Genomic DNA, 24,865 nt, shown 5'->3' on the forward strand with positions numbered 1-24,865 from the left:
TCCGGTCAAACCGCGAACCAGAAACTCCATCTGGCTCTCCCCCATGGGGAGCAGGGACTTCATCACTTGAGCTAGATCCCATGTAGACATGGGACTAAATCCAGGCACTCTCATTTGGATGCAGGTGGCCCAGAAGCAGCTTCAGCTGTGGCTCTGGGATGCCTGTTCCCATTGATGCGTGCTAGAACCCAGGTGGTGTAATGACACCTGCCTTGTTAATTGTGCTAAAGATTGCTTGGCCTGTTGGGGTCCTTTGTGCTTTCTGTTGATCCAGACAAGTTTTAGTAGTGCTTCTCTAGTTCCGTGAAACACAGCATTGGTATTTCGGTTGGGAGTATGTTGAATCTGGAAGTTGTTTTGGATACTATAAATAATTACTGATGTTAATTCTCCCACCCTATAATTATATACACGATGTCTTAACATTTCTTAGTTTCTGTGTAAATTTCTTTCATCAAAATGTTACAGCTTCTATTGTGGAGCTCTTTCACCTCTGTATATTTATTTCTAGTTTTTTTTTTAAGTTTTTTGTTTTGTTTGTGTGTGTGTGTGTTTTAGCTATTGAAAATAGAATTGCTTTATTTCTTCAGGTCATCCACTATTGGAGTGTAGTGACACTCCTGATCTTTGCATGTTGATTTTGTACTGTGAAACTTGACTGAATTCATTTATTCTAATCATGTGTGATGGACTGATCGAAGTTTTCTGTTTAAGATTGTGTCATCTGTAAAGTCTGACAGTTCGCTGCTTCCTTTCCAGCCCTTTATTTCTTTCTCTGACTTCATCGTGCCAGTTAGGATCTCCAGTGCTCTTTTGCACAAGAGTGGTAGAAGTAAGAATCTGTCTTGTTCCACATCTTGGAGAGGGAAAGCCCTCAACTTGCCCTCTTCAGTATGCTGTTAGTTTTGGCTTGCTACCGGCAGCCTTAAATTTGGTGAGGTATTCTCATTCTCTAATTAACTTGATCGGAGTTTTGATCCTGATGGGATATTGGTTTTTATCAGATGCGTTTTCTGCATCTATTGAGATGATCAGAGGATTTTTGTTCATGCGAAGTGTCATATTTATTCATTCGCTTATGTTGTGCCATTCTTGCATCCCTGAAATTAATTTCACTTCATTAGAGTAAATTAATATTTTCATGCATACCGTTGGATTCAGTTTTGCTAGCATTTGTTGAGGATTTTTTTCCTAATAGATTCATCAAGGATGAAAGCCTGCAACTTTCTTTTTTTGCAGTGTCTTTGATTTTTATATCAAGATAATTTTGGCCTTGTAGTATGAGTTTTGAAGAATTCTTCCTTTCTTTTTTTGATGGTTTAAGAAGAATTGGTATTGGCTGTTTAAATGTTTGTCTGGAATCTGATGCTGTGGTTAAGTGGATTAAGTTGTTGTTTGTGATGCCAGCATTCCTTACCAGAGCCCTCAAGTCCCTGCTACCCTGTCTCAGTTCAGCCTCCTGCAAGTATACCCCTGCCACCACAGGGGACCCTGTTAGAGTTCCTGGCTGCTGGCTTTAGCCATTTGCAGTGTGAACTAGCATACGAAATCTCTCTCTCTCCTTTGTCATTCTGTCTTTCAAATAAATACATATTTTTTAAAAAAATGGGTACATGGTTGAATTTAGCATTGAAGCCATGTGGGCTTCTCTTCGGTGGGAGATTTCTCATTACTCAATTCAGTTACTTATTACTGTTCCATTTAGGTAATTGTATTTCTTCATGATTCAATCTTGGTAAAGTGCGTGCATCCAGAAATTTGTCTGCTTTTTCAGCATTAACTTTTTTTGAGGGGAAAAATACTTGGACAATGCATATCCAATGTAATATTTTGGGAAAAGAACAATAAATGAGATGAAAGTGTGGTATCTCTTCCCCTAAACCTAGACGTGATGGCATGCTGCAGCAAAGAAGAGCATGCGCAGGAAAATTTGGTCCTAACTGAGAGCTGGATACAAAGCCTGTGTGATTTACTTTGTTATTTCACATTGTTATTGTTGCTTTTCCACGTTTCGTTTTGAATGCTCAGGGTTGGTGTTAAATGAGAAGCGACATGTCAGATTCTTAAATGATGTTTATTAATGACTTACCCCTTTGCTTCATCAGCAATACTCAATGATATGAGTCAAATAATTTTTTTAAATGGCGTGGCTCTTGTGACTTATGAATGAAAGTCACATGTAATACATTGCTGGTGATATGGTTTTAAGTGTTGGCAGTTCCTCTTATTTTTACCCCACGTCCATTCAGTGTCTACTTAAGGAAGGGAAGGTTGCACTATTAATGTTTTTTTTTTTTCCAATGAGAATAGTTTAAACATGTAGACAATAATTTAGGACTACAAATACAGGTGTTCTGTGACCATTTTGCATTTCTTTACTGAAAATGAAAGCCAAAAGACAGACTTAAATTCTTAATGCTTTCAGTTAACATGATCACCTGTTTCCTCAATAAGACGCCGGGTTCTTTGTCATTAGCGTTTTTTCTTAGTAAATTTTCAAATAGAGTAAACACGTTAATGAGTCTTCATCAGATAGTGTTGTGTTGGGTCCTTTACATTCATTGTCTCATTTTTCATAAAAACTGTTTTAAGTGATTGTTACCCTTGTGTCTTTTTAATTATCCTATGAAAAGTTAAGATTCAAGAAAAATTTATCAGTCTGTCCAAAGCCAGTCAGTAAGTGGAAGTACATAGATTTAAACACAGCTAGACATGAACCGGAATTCCATGCTCACTTTAGAATTCTGTATAACCAATTTGTTCATGGCCTGTGTGTCTCCCACGGAATGGGTGTGTGTGTGTGTGTGTGTGTGTGTGTGTGTGTGTGTGTGTGCGTGTGTGCAATGCACACAAAGACATTTCTGCTTACACACATATTGTGAGAAACATAAGCTGTCTTTACGCACACGGATTATGTGTGTTTTTTTTTACTCCATCTTACATTGTTGAGTAACTTCTTATCTTTTCTCAACCCATGTTCAGAGTAGTGCTCTGAATTCTGTGAGCTGTTTCTAATTATATGGCTGTTAAAAAATACCTTGCAAAGAGTCTAGTTTACTATATGACAATTTTTATTCTTCCTAAGTCTCAACCAGAGATTAGCAAATTATTTCTTAAAGCATCGTGTAGTAAATCTTTTTGCCTTATTAGTCATTTAGTCTCTGTTTTTACTATTGCAGTTAGATAATATATAAATAAGTGACCAGGCTGTCTCCCATTTAGAAGAAAATAATAAACTGTATTTATTGGAGGAGTCAGCCATGGGCTATCCTTTCCCCAACCTGGATTGAAACAATTGCACATAGCATTTAGACGAATAAATCGATTTAACCTTTGGCATCTCGTGAACTGTGCCTTTGGATTTACACAACACAATACCACTGCAAGGTTAACAGCAGCCTGATCCCTGTTCCTTAGTTACCTGTTCCACTTTCATGAGCAAATGATCATAAAGAAGAGTCCTTTCATCTGAAACATCGTATTTCAGATTTCCGCATCTCAGCAGATCTCCTGTGCTCTAGTGCCTGGAGGCTAAATACACTGCTGATGTCTCTATCCATGTCCCTCAACAATAGACCAGGAAATCCTGTTGGCTCTGCCTTCCAAATATTCCCAAACCCCACGTTTCCCAGTGCCAAGGCTGTCTTTCCTACACTGACCCATGAACCATCATCTCTTTCCTGGATTGCTGCAGCAGCACTCTGCATTGGCCTGTGCACCTGTTACCACAGAACAGGTCATCTCACGCGTATGCCAATACCCTCAAGGTGTTTCCTGGGTTACTTAAAGCCAAGAACTTTATAGTTGTATTTCCTACCATCTTTCCCACACATATGTCTTACGCTTCTTTCTGTATTATAAGCAGTGTCAAGGATAAGCAACATCAGATGCCACCAGTATAGTGGTGAGGTGAAAATTTACTCAATGCCAATTATTGCAACAGGAAAAAAAATCCAATGTGAAGGGAGCTGCACTTTGAATTATGTAGAAGTAACTGGGAATTTGCAAGGGAGAAGTAAGGAGACAAGCCTTTCCCATGAGCAATAGATCCCAGTTGAGACATCTGCATCCTGTATCACTATGCCAGGATTTGAGTCCTGGCTCGGCGCCAGCTGCAGCTCCCTGATAACATGCTCTGTGCAGACATCTAGGGATGAGTCACGTGGTCGGGTGTCTGCCATCCACTTGGGAGAGCTGGATTGGCCTTGGCCTGTCAGTTAACCGTTACATTTGAGGGGATGAACTTGTGGGTGGATGCACTCTCTCTCTCTTTCTGACTCTCTCAAATTAATTTTTTTTTTCAATAAACAGACAAGGGGAGGCCAGTGAGGTCTCAGTGGTGCCTTTAAGCCTGCTGTATCCACTAGCTGGTAATAACTCAAGTTTGGATTCTGTTCTGTCACAGATAGTGGGGGACACAGGGTTGTTTTCTCCATGCTGGCTGGAATGACTGTTAGTGACAATGAGGAGTTTGTCGAGCAAGCACTTTAAGGAAGGCAAAGCTTTTAACAGATTTGACACTGGGCTGTTAGTGTTCATTCAAGACCTTCTAGGCCGTGAGTGAGGCTTAGTGAAGACCTGGAACAGCCTGGGCTGGAATTTACTCAAGGAGATAATCCAAGGCATTAGATGGGTGAAGTTTGGAACACTGGTTGCGCCAGTTGCTGGCTGCAAAATCTTAGTTAAGGTCCTTAAACCTGGATGTGTTTCAGTTTTGTATTTCGTAAAACACGGTAGTGGTAGTACTGAAACGATTGTGGTCAAGTAACTTAATGTCTGCAATGCTTGGGAAATCTTGTTCTTTCCATCCCAGTGTTGCAATGGATGCGTTAGTGCATGTTGTCACGTAGCTAATGTGAGACCCTACATGATAAGTACCTTAGAATAGGTGAAGCTAAAAGTAGTTTAAAAAGTCAGGCTGAACATGAAGAGACTTAAGGTAGCACTGTAGTAATTTTCTAGAGCACATGATAGAAACATACTGGAATCTGCTTTTCTCACTTATTGCATTAGGAAGACATTTGCAAAAGCAGTTGGATTTGAAGAGTGTTGTTCACAGTAGAGAGGGGAATGTGAAAATGAAAATTTAGAATTCCGGTAAAAGACACCATTCTAGAAATAAGCATGTGAAATAATCAGAACACAACTTTTCTGTTTTTTTTTTTTCCTTCAAAAGTATCTAGTAATGTTTAAAGGTACAATGTACTGAGAAAACGGTTATATGCCTTGGGCACCCGAAATCATCACTGTCACACATGAAATATTCAGATGAATTTGGTTAAAAATGCACTTACTAGGAGGTATTTGATATGTCATATAAATCCCCAAAGGCAAGTTTATAAAGCATTTGAACATTTCTATTGAGAGAATAATTATATATATATATGTAACATATTGTGAATATAATTTAATACATCTGAACAAAATTTATACACTAGGAAGAAAATACAAAATCTTTTCAAACATCTATAAAATGTTTGTTTTTAAAAAAATCCCATAACTCGACTTTAATAAACTTTATTTGCCTAACATATTTCAAGTTTTAATACTCTCTCCTTCCAAGAGTAGTCCAATGAAACTGGAAATATGTTATGAAAAAATATGATGGAAAATTTAACTACTTAGAAGGTAAGGATGATTCTTCTACGTAACCCCTAAAACAAGGAGAAAATTGAAATTATAATTGTCTAAAAAGTAATGGCAAAAAATATTTGGTAATAAAACTATAGACTGTACTAATACACTATGCAAAGAAGAACTGATAGCCTTAAGTTCTTATGTAATGAAAAAAACAGAATGAAATAAAATTATGTAAATATTCTATTTCGGAAATGGAGGAAAAAGCAGTAAAATTGGGGCAGCCGTTCTAGCACAGCAGGTTAAGTTGCTCTTTGGGGTGCGTGCAGACCCTGTAAAGAATGCATGGAATCCATTCCCTGCTCCACTTCCCGTCTTGTTTCCTGCTAATATCCTGAAAGGCTCATGCGCTCAGCTGTCAGCTACTCCAGGTGGTTGGGTTCCTGAATGGGAGACCTAGATGGAATGGCCTGACCCAGGCACTAACTGGTTATTACAGGCATTTAGGAAGTGAACTCAACATAGATCATCTCCCTCTCCCTGACTCTCCCTCTTTATGAATCTTTCCCTCTCCCTGTCTTCTCTTCTCCTGTCAATCCATCTTTCCACTTCTCTCTGTCACTCTCTTTTTCACTTAAGTAACCAAGTTAGTAAATACATCCTTTTGTTGTTGCTGTTGGAAAGGCAGATACACAGAGAGAAGGAGAGACAGAAAAACATTCCTTTCACTGGTTTACTCTCAAGTGGCTACAACGGCCGAAGCCGAGCCAATCCGAAGCCAGGAGCCAGCAGCTTCGTATGGGTATACCATATGGGCACAGAATCCCAAGGCTTTGGGCCACCCTCTACTGCCTTCCCAGGCTGCAAGCAGGAAGCTGGAAGGAGAGTTGAGCAGCTGGGACATGAACCTACACCCATATGAGATCGCAGTAGATGTAAGGTGAGGAACTTAGCTACTAGGCCATCGCGCCGGGCACAACAAATACATCTTTTAAAACAAAATAAATGTGCCAGAGTTAATAAAGATAGCAACTGGAAATAATAAGGTGACTACAAAATAGAATACACACATATATAATAAACGATTTCTTTGGAATATCCTAAAGATTGGACAAATGCTATAATTTAAGTAGTATTAAGAATAAAAGATTAAGAAGAATATTTTCACATTGTTATTTACAACTCTGTGTTGAGAAATTTTATAAACTTCATGAAATTGTTGACTTTTAGAAACCATTTAATATCTAAATTGACCTAAGATTGCTAGTGGTGGTAGAGGTTAAAAAGGTTTCATATGGGCCCGGCACGGCAGCGTAGTGGTTAAAGTCCTCACCTTGCACCAGCCAGGATCCCATATGGTCACCGGTTCTAATCCCGGCAGCCCCACTTCCCATCCAGCTCCCTGCTTGTGGCCTGGGAATGCAGTCAAGGGCGGCCCAAAGCCTTGGGCATCCTGCACCCGCGTAGGAGACCCAGAAGAGCTCCTGGCTTCTGGCTCCTGGCTCCTGGCTCCTGGCTTTGGATTGGCTCAGCTCCGGCCATTGTGGTCACTTGGGGAGTGAACCAGCAGACGGAAGATCTTCCTCTCTGTCTCTCTTCCTCCCTGTATATACGCCTGTCTAGTAAAAATAAATAAATAAAAAAGAAAAAATTTATATATATACACACACAGACACTTAAAAATGAGAATTACCTAACCAAAAGCAGATTGAGAGTGACTAAAAATGCATCTGAGAGAAGGATCAATATGCCAAATGGACAAAGAGGCCTTACAGATTACTAAGAAGGCAAATAGTTTAAGAGGAAATAAAGAACATCAATGCTAAATTCATATGAACATTCAACACTATTAATAAACTGTTAAATTATTCAACGAAAAGGTGCTACCTCTCTTGACCCATTAATCTGCAGCAAGTCAAAGGGCTTGGTGCAGAGTGTGTCAGGATGAGAAGGCATGGGCAGTCTTGCTGCACTTCAGTGCTGAGTGAATGCACTCCCACCCACTCTCTAGGACCGTTACCAGGTAACATCCTTACCATTATGCACTGAGTCTGTAAGCATGGAACCAGGCCTTCCTGCCTTCAGCTGTGGACACAGAATCATGGGTGGAATATGATTCCATCCTAGCACAGCAAATCCCGAAGCCCCTGGACATGTGGGCCAGGAGGAAGTGAGGCAGCAGCTCAGCAAGGCACAGCCCTGGGAGAGACAGCAGTGCGGTGCGATGACTGCAGGTTCCCTGATGGATGCTTGCAATTGCGTTATCATTAGAACTATTACCTAGTATTTTGTAATTATTAAAAATTAAGAAATACACATTAACAGCAGCACACATAATACAGCCGGGTCCTCTGTGTTCCTTGTGTAAAGCTTTCATGGCTCAGAACTCTCTAGAGGGGTTTTCTATACAATGCCTCTAATTGATGAATTTTTAATTCCTATTCCTCTGCTTGTGTGCTATTAAAAGAGCCTGATTAATTAAAGAGTTTAGCAACTTGGTACACGTTGGTAACAAATAGAAGCCGATTTGTAGGGGGTCATCCTTCTATTATAGTTGGTCTAAAGATATTTGTGGAAGGCAACCATGCGTATCTTTCCACATTAGCGAGAAAGTGATTCTCTTTGCACTTATTAACCACCAGAAAAATCCTCTTTGTTTCACTTATTTTCAGATTTATGTAGTCTGAATTAATATTTCAATAACCCTATTCAAGAAAGGCATTTGGAACCGTGCCACGCGAGAGGTCCTTTCTTTAAGCAGAAGTGCAGAACACACTCTTGCAAGGCACAGATAGCTGTCCATAGATAATGTACTCTACTTAATTAAGTATAAAGGGACAAATGTGGTGTACAAAGTGGAGACGTGGTGTGCCCATCTAGGCGGGCATTTTGAAAGAGGAAGTTGTATGAAAGCAGCGAGTTCCTTTCTGTCATGTAGCGTGTTACACTCCTACTCTCCACTAACCCAGTACTAAAGGAAAACATTTGCCATGGCAACATGGATTTACAAAGGGCAAATGATGTTTCCAAGAGATTGGAGTTTACTTCCCTTCATGGATTTTAGATGCAAACACACTTAACACTTGAACAGCCCAACTTAATAATTTTGTATCTCACTGAAAAGGTTTGCTTCGTTAGTGGCTATTTGGCTGTTGTAATTCGAAAGTAGAATCTAAAAGTCAACAAACTTAACAAGAATCTGACGTCAATTGAAATACAAACATAATTCTATTTACCTCACTATTTCCGCAGTTGATGTTACCCTTTATAATATTTAGCTTCCTCATTTTGGCCATGTTAAAATATTAATTCTGCTCTTCATAATGTATTTTTCATAAATGCTAGAGCAGTTTTCCCAGAGAGTGAACTGATGTGATTTCGTCTAGCTGACTCTGGCTGGGAAGGCGTAAGAAAGAAGATAAATTGGTAGCCTGAGTGAACGCAAGTGCTAAAGAGATGGCTCTTAAGGGGTCATGCAAGTTTGGAAGTTAACAAATAGTATCCATGGTGTTTCTCTGCTGTCATAACCACTCCATAATACAAAGTGGGAGAAATTGTGCTCAGGGGCGAGGAAATTAAGTTCTTACCCTAAATAGCTCAGTCAAGAGCAAAAATATTTATCTTACTCAACATGAATGCTCGGACTCTGCCAGAGGTAAGTACTGATCTGTGTTGTCCCTGTCGTTACCGAATCAGCACGGGCAGCGTGGGCCTAGAAGAAGCCCACGGCTGTTGGGTGTAGGGGGCTTTGCAGTTCTGCAGTCAATTATGGTCGGAGGCAGGTGAAATAAAGAAGGTGGTGCGTGCAGTTACTGCCCGCAGGATTCCCTGCCCACTCTGGTATGTGATGACCAGAAAACCTCCTGCGGAAGCCAGAGATTGGAAGCACCACCGAAACAAATAAAAGCCAAACACAGCTCTGTTCTGATGCTTTCAACTCTGCTGCTGTTTGGACCTCAAATTGATTGGACGACAGCGTCTCATCTATTTCCCCACTTTTCTCTTCCCTCAACATGTAATCCCCAGATCCCAAAGTGTCACGGTTGTTGGAAAAAAAAATAGTTTATAAATATGTGAAGCCAGGATAATTTCCTTGCTTTTAAAAATAAACTTTTCCACACACATTGATTGTAGTTAGGAATTTCACAGAGAATACGGATTAGGAAATCTGTGATTCGCTTTCTTATTTACATTGGTGAGGAAGGACAACATTCATCAGTGAGCATGTCTCTCATGTGGAAATCAGGAAGGCATTGAGAAGAAACTTACTGGACAGGACAAATCCAAACCTAGTGAAATTCAAACAGCTGGCATGTAGGTTAGTTTTAATAGAGTGCAGGCATATGTAAAAATCTGATTTTTTTATATTGAAATGTAAATAAGGCTGGAAATATTTCTTTTTAAATATCAGTCTGCCAGGCTAACTCCTTAACCCCAAGCTTTATCAAATAGTCTTTTGTCACCATTGTTCTTTACATTTATTTTTTCACTATTAAATGTCATTCATTACCGTGTACCTAAACTACTGTGTATTACAACAGACGAAGTAACCCTGGTAATTAGTCATTACTTACAGTAGTCCTTTTTGAGGGAGAGGAGAGAAGTTTGGATTCATCATTTTATGAATCAATTTCGATTTCATGTCTCTTTATTGCAGTCACCCCTGTTTCTATCCTTTCTGAAATCTACTGATAGGAATATTAGATTCCTTCCAAGTTTTGTTACCATAAGCCTGATAACTTTGGGAGGTAATTCATTGGTTAAGTAGCTAGCTAATTAAATTAGATTTAGCTATTCTGAAATGTGTATTTCAAGTCAGCGTTGTGGATATATGGATAATATTTACTGAGAATAAACACAAAGTTTTGTCAGTTTAAGAAGAATGTAAGTTTCATGAGAGAGAATATTTGTCTGGTTCACTATTGCATCGCTGACACCCAAACTAAAGACCAGAGTCCAATAAAGATTGGTGGAATTATGATTTTTCTTTTTTTTAAAAAATATTTATTTGAGAGGCACAGTTAACCGAGAAAAGTAGGGAGAGACACAGAGCTCTTCCATTTGCTAAGTCACTGCCTCAATGGCCACAAAGACCGGGGTGGAGCCAGCCCAAAGCCCAGGGCCGGGAATTTCATCCAGGCCTCCTTTGGGGATGGCAAGGGACCAAGGACCCAAACTGACACCGATATGGGATGCTGAAATCCCAGGCATTGGTGGCCTTACCTGCCCTGCTACAGTGCCAGTCCTAAATTGATTTTAGAAAGGGATGCTCTGAGTGTTGTGGGACAGCAGGTTGAACTGCCGGCTAGGTGACCACATCTCAAATTAGCAGTGTCTGAATTGAGTCCCGGCTGCCGTATTTCACATCCGACTTCTGTTGGGAGACAAGAGACGATGACTCAAGTAGTTGACTTGAGTTAGGTATCGCCGTGTGGGAGGTCAAGCCTGTGCTTCGGAAGCCCTCGTCCTACATCAGAGTGATTGGTTCAAGTCCCAGGTACTCAGCTGCTGATCCCACAGCAAGTGATGGGTCCAGCACGCGGGCCTCTGTCACTCCTGCCGGAGATGCAGATGGAGTTCTGGCTGCTGGGCCTCCGCCTGGCCCAGCCACAGCTGTGTGAACATCTGGAGAGGGAACCAGCAGATGGGAGATGTCTTTTTTCTGCTTCTCTCTCAGGACTGCCGCCTTTCAAGTAAAATGAAACAAAGCTCTTTTTTTCCCCCTTTTTTCAGAAAAGGGAAAATACTTCCTATCAAAAATGTTCCCTACCTGATCCCAAACATGCATGCATATATACATCCTGAATGGCTGTATTATCATGCTGTAACCATATTGACTGCAAGTTATGAGTGTCTTCTTGCCAAGAATGTTCAGGAGTGTGAAATATTTTTTAATTTAGTGTTTTTAGGTTAACTGCTTGTTTGGCTTTTTTCCTAAGTTTTACCAGCATATTTGAGGCATATTGGAAACCAAAGATTCCTGAATTTGATGTGGAAACTTTGGCAAATAGTAACAAATATATGCAGCACATGCCTACCATTGTGAGTGACACAATACAGACTGTTTCCATTAGCTCAGACAGGACCCCGGTGCCATTTTGCCCTCTACTGATTCTCGCCCTCAGCCCTAGCCCCTGGCAATCACTGATCTTTCTGTCCTTGTAGTTTGGCCTTTTCTAGATTTACATATCATTGTAATCACAAAGGCATGAAGTCCTTTGTGTCTGTCTCCTTTCCTTGGCTTTGAGACATCTGTGATGCAGAGTGTATATCAGTCACATATTCCTTCTTTTATTTCCAGGGGTGGTTGTGGAGGAGTCTGGATTCCTAAGTGATGATAACCATTGTGTTGTTGAATTTTTCAGTCAATATTGTTTTCTAAATATTCTCTGATAGCGCCAGTCATACTCAATACTCAGAAATCATTAGTCATCCTTCATTTTGACCAGATAAAATTCTTATTCCAGAATCCAGGGTTCGCGGGTTCCTGCTTTATGATGTCTTCTTGTATTTTTATGCCCTGCTCCTCTTAGAATTCCCTATTTCCTTTCACAGGAAGCCCATTTGTTAGCCATTTAAGCTATTATTTTTTTCTGCCTACTGTAAAAAATGGTAGGTTTTGGCCTTGAATTTTTACCTATGGAAATCCTAAGCTTCACTCCTGTGTCCTTTGCACTGTGAACTTGAGTCCCTCAAACTAACTGCTCTGAGTACTGCAATAACGTGTCCTGTTTGCAGACCTGTTGTCACATCCCCTACAGTGATTCAGCTTTGTTTTCAATCTCTCACTCTAAAGGGTCCCTGAAAGCAATGACTGCATCTTCTTCATTCTCAGGCATCTCTTTAGTGAGGTGTAACAAATATCACAGTCTTTACTTGAGGAGCCAATCTTCTGTTTGGAAGATAATGTTTGAAGGATTCTGGGTTGTGTCTTATGTATGTTCTCGGGAAGCATCTGTGGATCCATAGATCTCCCTTGAATACATAGCTACCTGTTTCTTCTGCTCTTGGATCATGTAAGTTGGCTGCTGGCCCACTGATACACTAAAGTTTTCTACTGAGAGCTTCAGTCTCAGTGCCTTGCATCAATAGATACCTCTAGGTTATGTTCTTTGATGAAGGCCCAGAACACAGGAGCAAATATGGATTTCTGTTTTAGTATCTCAGCTCCTTTGCTGAAAGGTTAGGAGCCGCATTACACCGCGTATCTTCCTGGTGGTCTGAATTGCAGGTGTAGACCTGTGCCTAGTGTTTCAGATTTGCACTTTTCCTCTGCTACATAGTTCCCCCATGGCCCCTCGCTGTCGGTCTGGAGTCCTGGCCCATGCTGTGTCCTTGCTGTGGTTGTTCCACGTTGGTTCACATGATTAATGCTCTCCCATCTTGCAGATCTCACAGCACTTTTTCAAAAAAGCTTCTCTCTCCTGGTCCCTGCCTCTAACTTTTAGAAAGCTATCAAACCCCAGAGCGTTCCAAGCCTCCTACAACTGCAAGTGTTAAATCTGTTGATGTGCTTGCTTAAATCATGCATGTGATTGGGCCCCCAAAGTCATGCAGAGTCAAAACTCAATGGTACCAAGAGGATGGACATAACCCCAGTGTGGTGTTGAGGCAGTGGGCCTGGTGGAAGGTCCCTCAGTCCCATTGGGAGTGTGCTCCAAACGCTGCTACCACCTGCACTGCATCATCATCTGCTCCTCTCATCAGAGGCCCTTCCAGGGGGTTGCCTGATCTTAGACACAGATCTCCTCAAATGGAGCTAAATTAACCTTGGCAGAAATGATTTGCCTCAGGTATTTCATCTGTAGTATTGGCAAAGCGACTGATAAAGGCATTATTCAGATTGTGACTTTATCTCCTCATCAGACTGTAGTCCATGTGAGGGCAGGAAACCCGTTCCGGCCCTGCTCATGATCGTGTCTTTTGTGTCCAGTGCAGTGTGAGACAATAGTGGACTTAATATTTGTGGGACAGACAGACCAACAGGACATGACATGTGGCTAGGTGAGTGGGTGTGTTTCCATTGCTGTTCTGCAATTAGAGACCTGGCCATCACTGATGGCAACACTTCCTGATCTATTTCTGGACTCCAGGTTTGTAACCCCTTTCCTTCGTATCCCCATGATTTTGCCCCTGTTCCATTGAAGCGGTCTTCCCACATGTCTCACTTGTTGTGACGAAGAGTGGATCTGAACAAACCTGAATTTCAATTTACATCAAATCAAACTGTATAAATCAGAGAAAATTCTAAAATAGAGTCTAACTAGATTCCCAGGCCTTGTATCATGTGGCTATATGCAGTCTGCTGCCTTCCTCTCTGAGAACTCTCTAACATACCTCCTGTCCCTTCTTCAAGTCCAGTTACTGCCTCTGCCTGGGCTCTTACACCCATCTCAGGATTGTTTCTTTCTTTCTTTTTTTTTTTTTTTCCAAAATTCTCAGCATAGAGCAACTTTCTCGTATCTTGGATTACCCACAGTCTTCCCTCCTATGAAAGGACCTGGTCAGGGCTTCTCAAATGCAGAGAAAAGTCTATATCCGATGCTTTTGCCTTTGAGACTCTGATTTTATAATTTTCCAAATGCTAACAAATGCCAACACAGAATTATAGAGGCTGGGATGTGCTTGACATTTGGCTGTCTTCCGTTGGCTTCTCCAGCCTCCTTGCTTCCCCAGGAGGCTGAGCTGTGCAGACTGTATTAATAGTTCTCTGGCTTTCAGTTGGCTTAGACGTTACAGTATGAACAACTGACAAAAGACGGGAGAGCAGGAGGAGAGTGAGGGCAGAGGTTTAATATTCTTGACCCATTCTCTAAAGGCCAGGAGGTTGGAAATAACTGGGTTTCTCCCCATTGGTCGTGGCTCCTGTCAGTCTCTCACATGACTGTAGTGCATTCTAGTTTTTGCAACTTGCTTTCTTTGTGTGTTTCATGGGTTTTCTTCTGCTGATGTCAGCTGTTTTATAACAGCTGTTTTATGACAGCTGATGGGGTGTCTGAACACCTTTTAGGTGCTTCCATGGACCTGATCTACTCCTTTGGTTTTGACTCTGATTAACAATAGCCTTCCTTCCTGACACTGAAAGTTTCTTTCAAAGATGCAGTTTATTTAGATCTAGAACATACAGTTATTCTGAGGCATCATCAGGTCATTTTATTTCATAATTTATTTCAGTAGACATTTTTTACGAGATAAGCATATTTGAAAGGTATGTTTAAATGAAACAAGGCTCACTAGTGTTATTGTTAGTATCTAAATCTCTAATGGTTGTCTACTTTCTCTGTTGTGTTTTGTAAGAATGTTTGCTTTGCCATCGCAATGTGGTCCACATCGTGAGTCATAATGACCTGGCTCTTTTTAAACTTTTGAGGATCTCTTTCTCTCTCTTTTTATTGTCTCGTATGTATGAGGAGACCAGGGTCTTTATCCCAGCACATAGCCTGCAATCTGTGTTTTCTGATTGTATCGTTCTGTCCTGTGTCCCTGTGTCTCATCAGAGGCTTGATGAAATGCAGACTAGAATTTTTGGGAAGTGTATTTTGTAGGTGTTGGTGTGCATTACCAGCAGGACGTGTATGTATGTTCGTCTCTCTTTTTGCAATGTTAGTACTGCTTACTAAACTAGCCCTTGTGAGACGCAGTAATCTATTATATGAGAAATGGCCTGTCAGTTTCTCGTCTGAGGGTTTTAACAGCCGTGGGTAATCATCATTGCCGAAGTGCACGAGGCATTGCATGGAAGTATTCTAGTTCTGTCATTCCTCCTGAACTTGCTAGTGGACATAGTTCTATCCCAAGAAACTTGGGAATTGTTTGATCACATTTACATACGATTTGTTTGATTTGTAAGATCTGTTTTAGTTCAGTAACTGATGGATGTTTGCAAAAGGTCAAGTTTTCTTACAACATCTGCTAAAGACCACTGACTGTAAGAGCTTAGTTATATACTGAAGATAATTTAAGATTGTTCATTTTTATGTTGCTTATAACGCTATCTTGTCTATGTAAGTCAGAGAAAATGTAAGAAAATACAGATGATTTTAAAGCATTGAATTTACAGTTTTGGTTTAGTATTAGTAATTTTCCATGACTGACTTAAAGTAGGAGGCACTGAAGGGCAGTATGTATGTTTAGAATGAAAAATGAACTAATGTCAATTAAAAGCGTGTCTGGAAAATGGGCATTTGCAGTTTCTGCAGCTACTCAGTTCATTATAATAATAAGTCCATTAACTTTATGACAAGTATCCACCCCTGGGAGTTTGGAAGACAACCTCTGTAGACTCATTTATTTATTTTTTTTATTATTAATCTTGCTGTTGAATGGAAGTTGGAAAATTATAGTGGAATAAATTTTGTTTGAGTACCTTTAGAAAAAAGCATAAACAAAGTCCTTAAAAGAAAAAAAAAATGACTCAATCTTTGGGAATTAGAACCAGGCCTTTTATGAAAGGTGATTAGTCATGTATGTAACAAAACTCAACAATCTCAAACATTGGCTGCGTGTCAACTTCCTACATCAGGTGATATTTAGTAATATAAAGCAGAATAAATCAAAGTTTTCGCTTTTAAAACAGCCCAATAAGAGAAACCATACTTTAAAATGAACTCTGTCATAGCTACCTAATGCTGAAATAGAAATGCATATGACATGCAATGAAAAACATCAAAGAGCATTCAAAAAATACTTCTATATTTGATCTTACAGCTGTTTTTAAAGATTTATTTCATTTTTATTGGAAAGACAGATTTACAGAGACAGACAGAAAGATCCTCTGTCTGCTGGTTCTCTCCCCAGGTGGCCTCCACGGCCAGAGATGAGGTGATCCAAAGCTAGGAGCAGGGGCTGCCATGAAGGTACAGGTTCCCAAGGCTTTGGAACATTCTCTACTGCCTTCCCAGGATGAAGCAGGGAGCTTGTGGAGCACCTGGGACATGAAATGGTGCCCATATGGGATAGTGGAACATAGGAGGCAAGGGTTTAGCCACTAGGCTATTCGTGCTAGGCTCTATAGTTGTGCTTAAATGCTCCAAGCAAAGGATGCAAGTCTGTTGAAATGCTTCTTGTATTAGCTGGAAATCTGAGGAAACTGAATAGTTGCCAGAATCACTGTGAAGGAGGTCCGGAGGAGCATAGTGACTTAGCGTTTCCTAACTGCATTAGATATATGACTGTCCTTAAGCATAAATAGCCTCTGCCCGTTATACCTCTTCTCTGGAGAGAAAGCAATCATTCTTCAGAAGATAAAATTGTCTTACATTATTTTAGAACGCAATTGACTTTCTATCCCTTATTTCTGTCAGGTTCCCCAGGCGTGCTAAGTTAGGAATTGGTATTTTATCCATTCTTCACCCTTTATATCTTAGAATATTTTGACAGGTAGTTAAGAGGTGCGACTGAACATGCGTAATTGGCTATCAATTTAATTAACTTATTTTATCGGACTGGAAGACATGGATTCTAAAAATTTTAAACATTTAAGGGCAATATACTAAGTGCATTTTTATTGTAGATGATCTTTAGGTAATAAAATATTTTATCTGCGGAAAATCTTTTGATAATCTTTGAATTATCTACAGTAAAGCTGTTTACTGCCGCTTAAACCTAGAATACAATATATATATTTTTTTGATCTCACAAATGTGCTGTCAGGACCTCCTGGTTTCCCATTTTATATGCCTTCCCTCTCCCTTTCTTGACAAAGGTGCTAAGGTCATGTATCAGATAAAAACACATGAGTATTATTAATAGAATGGCTATTGCAAAATATGTTAGAACAGACACAGAAAACACAGAGGTTAAGATGACTTCATTTTCTGGTGGTTCACTTTAAACTTCATGGGAATAGAATGGCAATTAATGAACTACTAGAGAGTCCTCTTCAAGTCCATAGCTTCTCCTCTGTGACACTGTATTGAAGCAATGACAAATGCAAGCCACTTAGCATAAAAGTATGTTCTTTTCAAACAGACTGTGGAAACGGCTCTGGAATCTTCTCTTAAACAGACTTGATGAAATGCGATCATTTTTCAGCCATTTGTGTCAAAGGAGAGTAATATGAACGTGATAGCTCATAGTGATGCAAACTTTGTAAAATTGACCACTTCTATATTCAGGGAAACTTGAAGAATGTTTGATCCCAGGCTGGAGAAGGGGAGAGTAGACACCAGCCACCCCTGTCCCGGATGCCACAGTTTCCCTCCTGTAACTCCCTAACGTTCACAAGGCCAGGGAGGATATCTTCCTTGTCACCACCGGGTTGTGTCCTAGGCAATTAATCCCGGGCCTTTATTAGCGTGCTCCTTTGTGTTTGCTCGTAAGGAAAGTATGCAGAAAAGACAGCTGTTCCCTTACCAAAATATTGTCCCCCTCATCATTTGCAGTTAGAGATTTGTAATTCCCAATGAAGAGCCCTTGCCAGGAAAGTTGCTTCCATTTGAGTTGCTTGGCATCGAGCATCTTGTTATCATCAGCCTCAGCATGATTATAATGCTAATGGGATTCTGGGATGAATCAACTGAAGGATAAAATTCATGTGAAAAAGGGATGCTGTATAAAACCCTAATTAGGTAGTGTCTATACTACAGATTTGAGTTCAGCCTCTCTTTCTTAAACTGTGTGCTTATTGCCACCAGAGGATGTAGGTACATGCGGAATTCAACAACTATTAATTGAGCTCACAGTATGTGCCAGCTATTACACTAAGTGCTGAGGATGTCAGCATCACAAGGGAATTTCATTCTAGGTTGGGATAAATGTGGAAAAATTTGATCAGGCCAGAGCATGGGTTATAGGCAATTTCTTATGATAAGGACTAGACAACACAGAATGAAAAACAATACTGGAGTACATATGAAAGTCATGGATTCAAATTTTATCTGTAAGGACCCGGCACAGTGGCCTAGTGCCTAAATTCTTACCTTGCGTGTGCCTGAGATCCCAAATGGGCACCACTTCATGCCCCAACTGCTCTACTTCCCACCCAGCTCCCTGCTTGTGGCCTGGCAAAGCAGGGACAGGCCTTGGGACTCTGTGCCCAAGTGGGAAACCCAGAAGAAGCTGCTGGTTCCTGGCTTCAGACTGGTTAAGCTCCAGGCATTGTGGCCACTTGGGCAGTGAACCAGCAGAAAGAGGATCTTTCTCTCTGTCTCTCCCTCTCTGTAAATCTGCCTTTTCCATAATCTAAATAAATAAATCTTTAAAATTTTATCTGTAATTGTCTTAGGTTCGGGTGTCTGTGGGTTAGACTTTTTAAAAGCAAAATTTTTCGCTCTGAAAATATTTCTTTCCTTTTCTTCAGCTTCCTTTATATTTACTTAGATGAGGTGGAGAATGCAAACACTAGTGAGGCGGGAAAGATTAATACGTGTTTGGGTGTAAGTCACCTGGGGAAATCTCAATTTCATACTGTTACCCATTTAGAGTAGCTACAAGAAAACTTTGAAGAAAAATTTCACAGTTGCTTTTTTTTCTTTTCACAATCAAATCTGTGTCAAATGATGTTACTCTGTGCTTTTCTTTAGCTGAGTGGCAGAACCACCCAACTCTTGCGATTTCTATTAGTTTATTATTGGAGCTCAAGTTATGTAACCCTCAAGTGAGCACTTGATGTGTTTTATGGACTCTGAACAGTTTTGCTGTATTGGATTTTAAATTTGCATGATCTAGGATTATTAGGGAGGCCACCACCTAATAATTTCTGGCAGCTACTCCGAGGCACAGTTGCCCTTGCAGGAAGGCGCTGTGGGTTCTTGCATCGGCTGTGTGCAACATGCCATGTTAATGTACATGAATATACATAGGAAAGCTATTACTGCTGTTGAGCACATCAGTCTATCCATCGCATTTCATGTTTTCTTTTACTTTTTGTAGTTCGGATTATCTAACAAGGAACGATCAAAATAACTTACCAGATACCACAATATGCATATGATTTAGGATTATTCCTAGAAAAAAATCTGTTTCCAAACAGAGAAATCATGAAAAAGGACAACATCCCGGTGCAACTGGATTGTGTTGTGTATTTGTGCACCTCTGTGTGTTGCCATACTGAGTAGTCGGCTTGAGCAAAGTCGTCTGTGAGATTCTGCACCGTAAAATAATAATATCCAATCGGGATCATTTCTTAGCATTCAACCCCAGGATCAGAATGGTACCTTTGGTATCCCAGAACAAGAATTACTGGCTTTATGTGAACCATTTTCACGAGTAATGACATACAGATGGTTTTGTTTGTCCCATATTAATTTAAATAAGCCGTTGATTTTATTAACTTCATTTTCCATAGAAAAGCCTGCCTGTCTGTCTCACAAGCAGCTAAATCAAAATAAAGAATTCCGTTTTCCTAAGTGGGTAAACAAAGCGTTAGCAAGCATTGCTGTCTCCCTGAGAACTCTGGGCTAAAATGTATATAGAATAGAATGTCATGGGAGTTCTTTTGTAGCAAGGGCTTTTATTCCCCCTAACACACTGTCTTCTTTTGTCATAAAAATGTGCTTTTCTTGGATAGTTCCCAGTAGCAGCCATAAGAGGCATCAGCAAGATTCTGTCCCTCTTGATTCAGATTTGGCTGATATGCCCAAACAGATAGCACTGGGAGACACGAAACGTAGAAGCATCTTATTTCTGCCTACTTGTTCATCTGAGCCCTAAGTTAGCAGTGTGAATTGGTGTGTTTTACAGACGGTCCCTTGGCACCATGCTTAGATACAGAGTTCTTCACACAGAGAGAAGAGAAATTGTGGTAATGATGTATGGAAAACTATGAAAGGTTGTACTGGAATTTAGGATTGAATTATAGAAGCATCTTTTCTAGGAGAGTGCATTTGAATGAAAAGACTATTTAATGGGCAGTAATGCACTGTTTTTGTCTCTTCAGAATATGGTAGAAAGAAGCATTGATTTCAATTATGCATACATTTCCCAAGATCATTACTTTCAGCAACAAAATTGTACAAAATTAAATAGCAGTGGCACTATTGTAGGTCCCTTTACTGTGTCCACAAGTTCTTATTCAATGTTCTTACTGTATTTTATGTGTCATTGATTTCCTTTCTGGTATTATTTTTTGTTGTTATTATTTTCCATGCAGTTTGTAGGTAGAGGGATTCCTCCTTCCCCCTACCATTTCCTTCCTTATTACTGTAATAATATGGTCCTTCAGCAAGTCACAAGTCCAGCATCCTGCTGTTTAGGTGAATCACGGCATTGTAGGTGTAGACAATGATAGAAAATCTAGAGTCATATTGTCTAGGTCTATTTAACAGTTTCGTGGGGAGTCTTCCTTTTATTCGGGAGTAGAGATGCATACTGCAATGTATCTCCCCTTCCCGGTATGCTTGTCTTCATCATACAATTTATCTGTAAGAATATATTTATGTACATACATGTTTATATATATACGTACATATAATATATATATATATATTATATTTTGCATGAATGTTGCCATATGCCAGAGAAAACATATATTTGTCCATTTGGATTCTCTTATTTCTCGCATGAGTCCAACAACTAAAATTACATCTAAGAATTAGTAGTACTTTATTTAAAATTTGTAGAAAAGTTTGGAAAAGTAATCTTTGCATAGCTGTTTTCCATAACAGAAAGATAAATGCTTTAAACAACTTCATCTTATCAATTCCTAAATAGCTTAGCTTCTTTGTCTTCAGTTTTCAATTTGAAAAACCATGTCTCTCCTTCCTATTTGGTAGTATTCTTCAGAACAGATTCAGAGGCTTAGTAAATGTTCTTGCCTTTAGAAACTATCTGGTCTGAGGTACTCATTCTATATTTACAGCATTTTTTAATTTTGATTTTTTTCATCTTGTTCAATGACAAGTCGTAGGCTCAATGTATGAAATATTCTTGGTGTTCTTCAAGGGAAAAGAAAAGCACAGCTGATTGCTTGCTCAAACTAATGATGGAATTCTTGTATTTGAGAAATATGTCATTCAGTTTCTCTTGGCATTGTTGCCTCCATACGCTATACTTAGATTTAAAAAGAAAAAATTATTTGCTTCATAGTTCACAGCAGTTCACCAAATCATTAAACATTATTATAATCTTAAATTTGCAAACTGTCTTGTCCTGCAGCACAGAATTTAAATTTCAAGTTGCTATCCACTCGTGGTGATTTTCTGTAGAAATTAACCCATGTTGATGAAATAATATTGTGTATTACCCTACCTAGTCTTTCTCTGCACTGTAATGAGCTCAAAATAGTTTGTCAAAGGCCATCGTCCAGCCCATTCACCAACAAATTCCATGTCTTAGAAAAAAAGCTATTCATTTATTTGTGAAGAACTGTACGTTTTATTTAAAATGCAAAATTTAGTATCATGAAATACAAAGGCATGTAGATTTAAAGGCCTGATCAAGCACAGTCAATTAGATAAAAACAGATGGTCGGGTAGCCAGAAAGAGGCCTAGTACTTATCTCTAATAATCTTGAAAGCATTAACTTGGAGACCTTTACTTCTGATTCTGACACTGACCACCTGAGTGGCCTTAAGTGGAGCTATAATCCTCAAATCCATGTTCATTTCTCTATCAAGAAGGTACAGGGTCTGTCAGACCTTCTCACATCACAAGGTGGGAATCCAAGGAAGTAACATCTCTGTTTGCTGTCTCCCAAATTCTGCAAGATTTTGCAGGGATTCCTTCATCTTTCTCTGCCTTCTGTAAGAAACTATTGAAGTCTAAGCACATTGTCGTTATTAGGGAAGCTGTAAGCCAAGAACAAGATAGCCTCAAGTTATCTTAGCATTTTAAATTGGGTGACTGATGGTAACAGCCAGAGTTACAATATGGATCTGATCGATGCTGAGTGTAATTGTAGTTTCTTTTATTCTGTGCATTATCTGTAATCATCTTTGTGGCTTAGATTTTTTTTTTATTTTAATCAAGAGAACCAACTTGCTATATTTAATATATCTATTTAGACCTGCAATTTGCCTGTTTCAAAAAGCAACATGAACTGGCATATAACACAAAGATAGCATAAAACCAAAATCTGGTAATCCAAATTATAATAAAAAGAAAAAAACTTGATTCATTTGCATTTTATCTCAACCTTTTGATCCTTTTGTTCTATGTTTAATTACTTTAAATTTATCTTTGCTTTTATATTTGCCTGTAAGTTATTATTTGTCCAGTTGCTGTGAGTGGTCTGTAATGCATTTGTTGTACTGCCTGTCTTCAGATAAGATCATCTGTATTTGTTTGTGTTGAAAAGTTAACAGGCCAGTGTGTGGTTAAAGCAGGAGGGTTAGAGTCTACTCAGCAGTGGCTTTTGTAACAGAGAAGAGCTCCACTCTGCACTAAGCTGAAGGGCAACACAGCAGAGATGTTTCAAGGTTGGGCCGTGCAGAGGAGAAGTAGTTCAAGGAATTAAATACTTTACAAATAGTAACAATACTCAAAACTAAGTCCTATCCTTTGAAAATCAGTTGCATTCAGTTGTCGCACTCCTTTTTTATAGGCTTCTGAAATGTTGCTTGTTAACCATGACAGTGCTAGAAATGTCACACGTGGTCATCTGTCTTACAAATAGAGCCTACAGATGTTTAAGAAAGAGTTGGAAAAATTTCACAGAAGTTACAAACTCAACTCTAGTCTGACACCCACCATCAACCAGAAGCCCAACCGTGCTGAGCCAGTATTTGTTTTGCAAACATAGGGGCCAGACTTGGCATAGTTTTTGTTTCTTCTTGCTGGCAGAAGTCTAATTTGGATTCTGTATTTCTCTTTCTTGAATAGTCCGATACATACTTCTGCATGTCGATGCGTTTGCCGGTGGATGAGGAGGCCTTTGTCAGTAAGTATTAATTGCGTGGTGCCTGTCGGGATGTCATTTGAAATCAGTGAAAGGCTTTCTCTGATGGTTATGAGCAGATTAATCTTGAACTGTCAGTTTCTAGAATGCATTTATCATGCCTAATGCAGAAACAAACTAGAGAGGGCCACTGAGAGACAAGATTACAAACTGTGTCTGGAGAGATTCATGAGTAATAGTAGTTAAGGAGTTGCATGCAGATGTCACCGGCCGCCAGCACCGTGTGGTCCCGTTTGTATAGTTATTGGCTTCCTGTCTGCGGCTGAATGCTTAATTCCGCTCTGCTCAACAGACTGTTTACCTGCTGTTTCATGCTGTAAATCGACTGCACCTAGAATCAACATTGAAGAATGTAATATTTTACCCATCAGACAGGTAGATGAATGGGGAGGGAGGAAGAGCAGAAGAATGTCCACAGGCAGAATGGAAGGGAAGGGAGGGGAGGGGAGGGGAGGGAAAGAGAGGCACATAGGAAGAGTGACAAAGCACGCCCTGTCTCCGTCTGGGGTGTAGACATCGCTAATGACAGACTTTTTAACCATTTGTGGAAGTTACGTAATTGACAAATTATTCATGAATTTTTTTTCTCGCTTCCATTTTCTGGTTTGAAAGGTTGATTTTTAGAAAATGTTGGTAATGAGAGCTGTGCTTCAGCCCCTTGAAACTGATCTTCAAGTTGCCATTCAGAAGGGCCATCCCAAAGAGTATGAGCAGGAATATTCCATTCAGTCATCATGGAGTTCATCCTTACTTGCTTTTCCAATTTACATACAAGCATGCAACAACCAATGATGCACATGCATAACCATATTGAACACTAAATGTGACTTTGTGTAGATGCTTTGGGGAAATACTGTGAATGTAGTGGAGATAAAAATAATTTTATATTGAAAAAACATTGCTTTCCCCAGAGCACTGCTTTTGTTTTTATTGTTTTAATAAGAAGTCAAAGAATTGTATGAGTGAAGGTATGGTCAAATCTGCATTTGACCACTGAACTGTGGTGCTGTCTGAAAAGTGTTTTACCAAGGCTCAGAGGAATTGGCTCTGACAGCAGCCCACTCAGCCAGGAAATTTGGCTGTCATCTTCATCCAGTTGCTTTCCTTCACATGGCTGACCAGTAAATAAATGTGTCCTTTCCTTAGTGAACGATGGCAGGTCCCTATCTATCAAATGCCACTATACAAATGAGATAGAAGCCATTGAATTTAGAAATAGATGACGTTAATCTAATGATTCATTGCTTCTCATTTTTGTGCACTTCTCTCTCAAATGTAGAACAATCCAGAATTATTCTACAGGCAGAGCTGCACTGTTAGAATTTTTGATATATATATATTTTTGATATATATATATATATATATGATTGCAACAGCTGGGGCCGAGCCAGGCTGAAGGCAAAATCTGGGAACCACATTTGGGTCTACCACAGGAGTGGTAAAAAACTTAGT

The 24,865-nt window shown here is 39.7% G+C and overlaps 1 protein-coding gene across 20 annotated transcripts in view; it reads left to right on the forward strand.

The window, feature by feature from the left end:
- Nucleotides 1-24,865, forward strand: part of PAM (peptidylglycine alpha-amidating monooxygenase) — a 140,901-nt gene that overhangs the window by 7,646 nt on the left and 108,390 nt on the right. For all 20 annotated transcript variants that reach the window (XM_040986094.1, XM_040986097.1, XM_040986098.1 and 17 more), the window contains one exon: nt 23,338-23,395. In XM_040986094.1, the coding sequence (XP_040842028.1) occupies nt 23,338-23,395 (58 nt within the window). The remainder of the gene's footprint in view (nt 1-23,337; nt 23,396-24,865) is intronic.

The sequence above is a fragment of the Ochotona curzoniae genome, unplaced genomic scaffold (assembly GCF_017591425.1).
Source record: "Ochotona curzoniae isolate NIBS_2020 unplaced genomic scaffold, NIBS_Ocur_1.0 contig_4501, whole genome shotgun sequence".
NCBI classification, from domain to species: Eukaryota; Metazoa; Chordata; class Mammalia; order Lagomorpha; family Ochotonidae; genus Ochotona; species Ochotona curzoniae.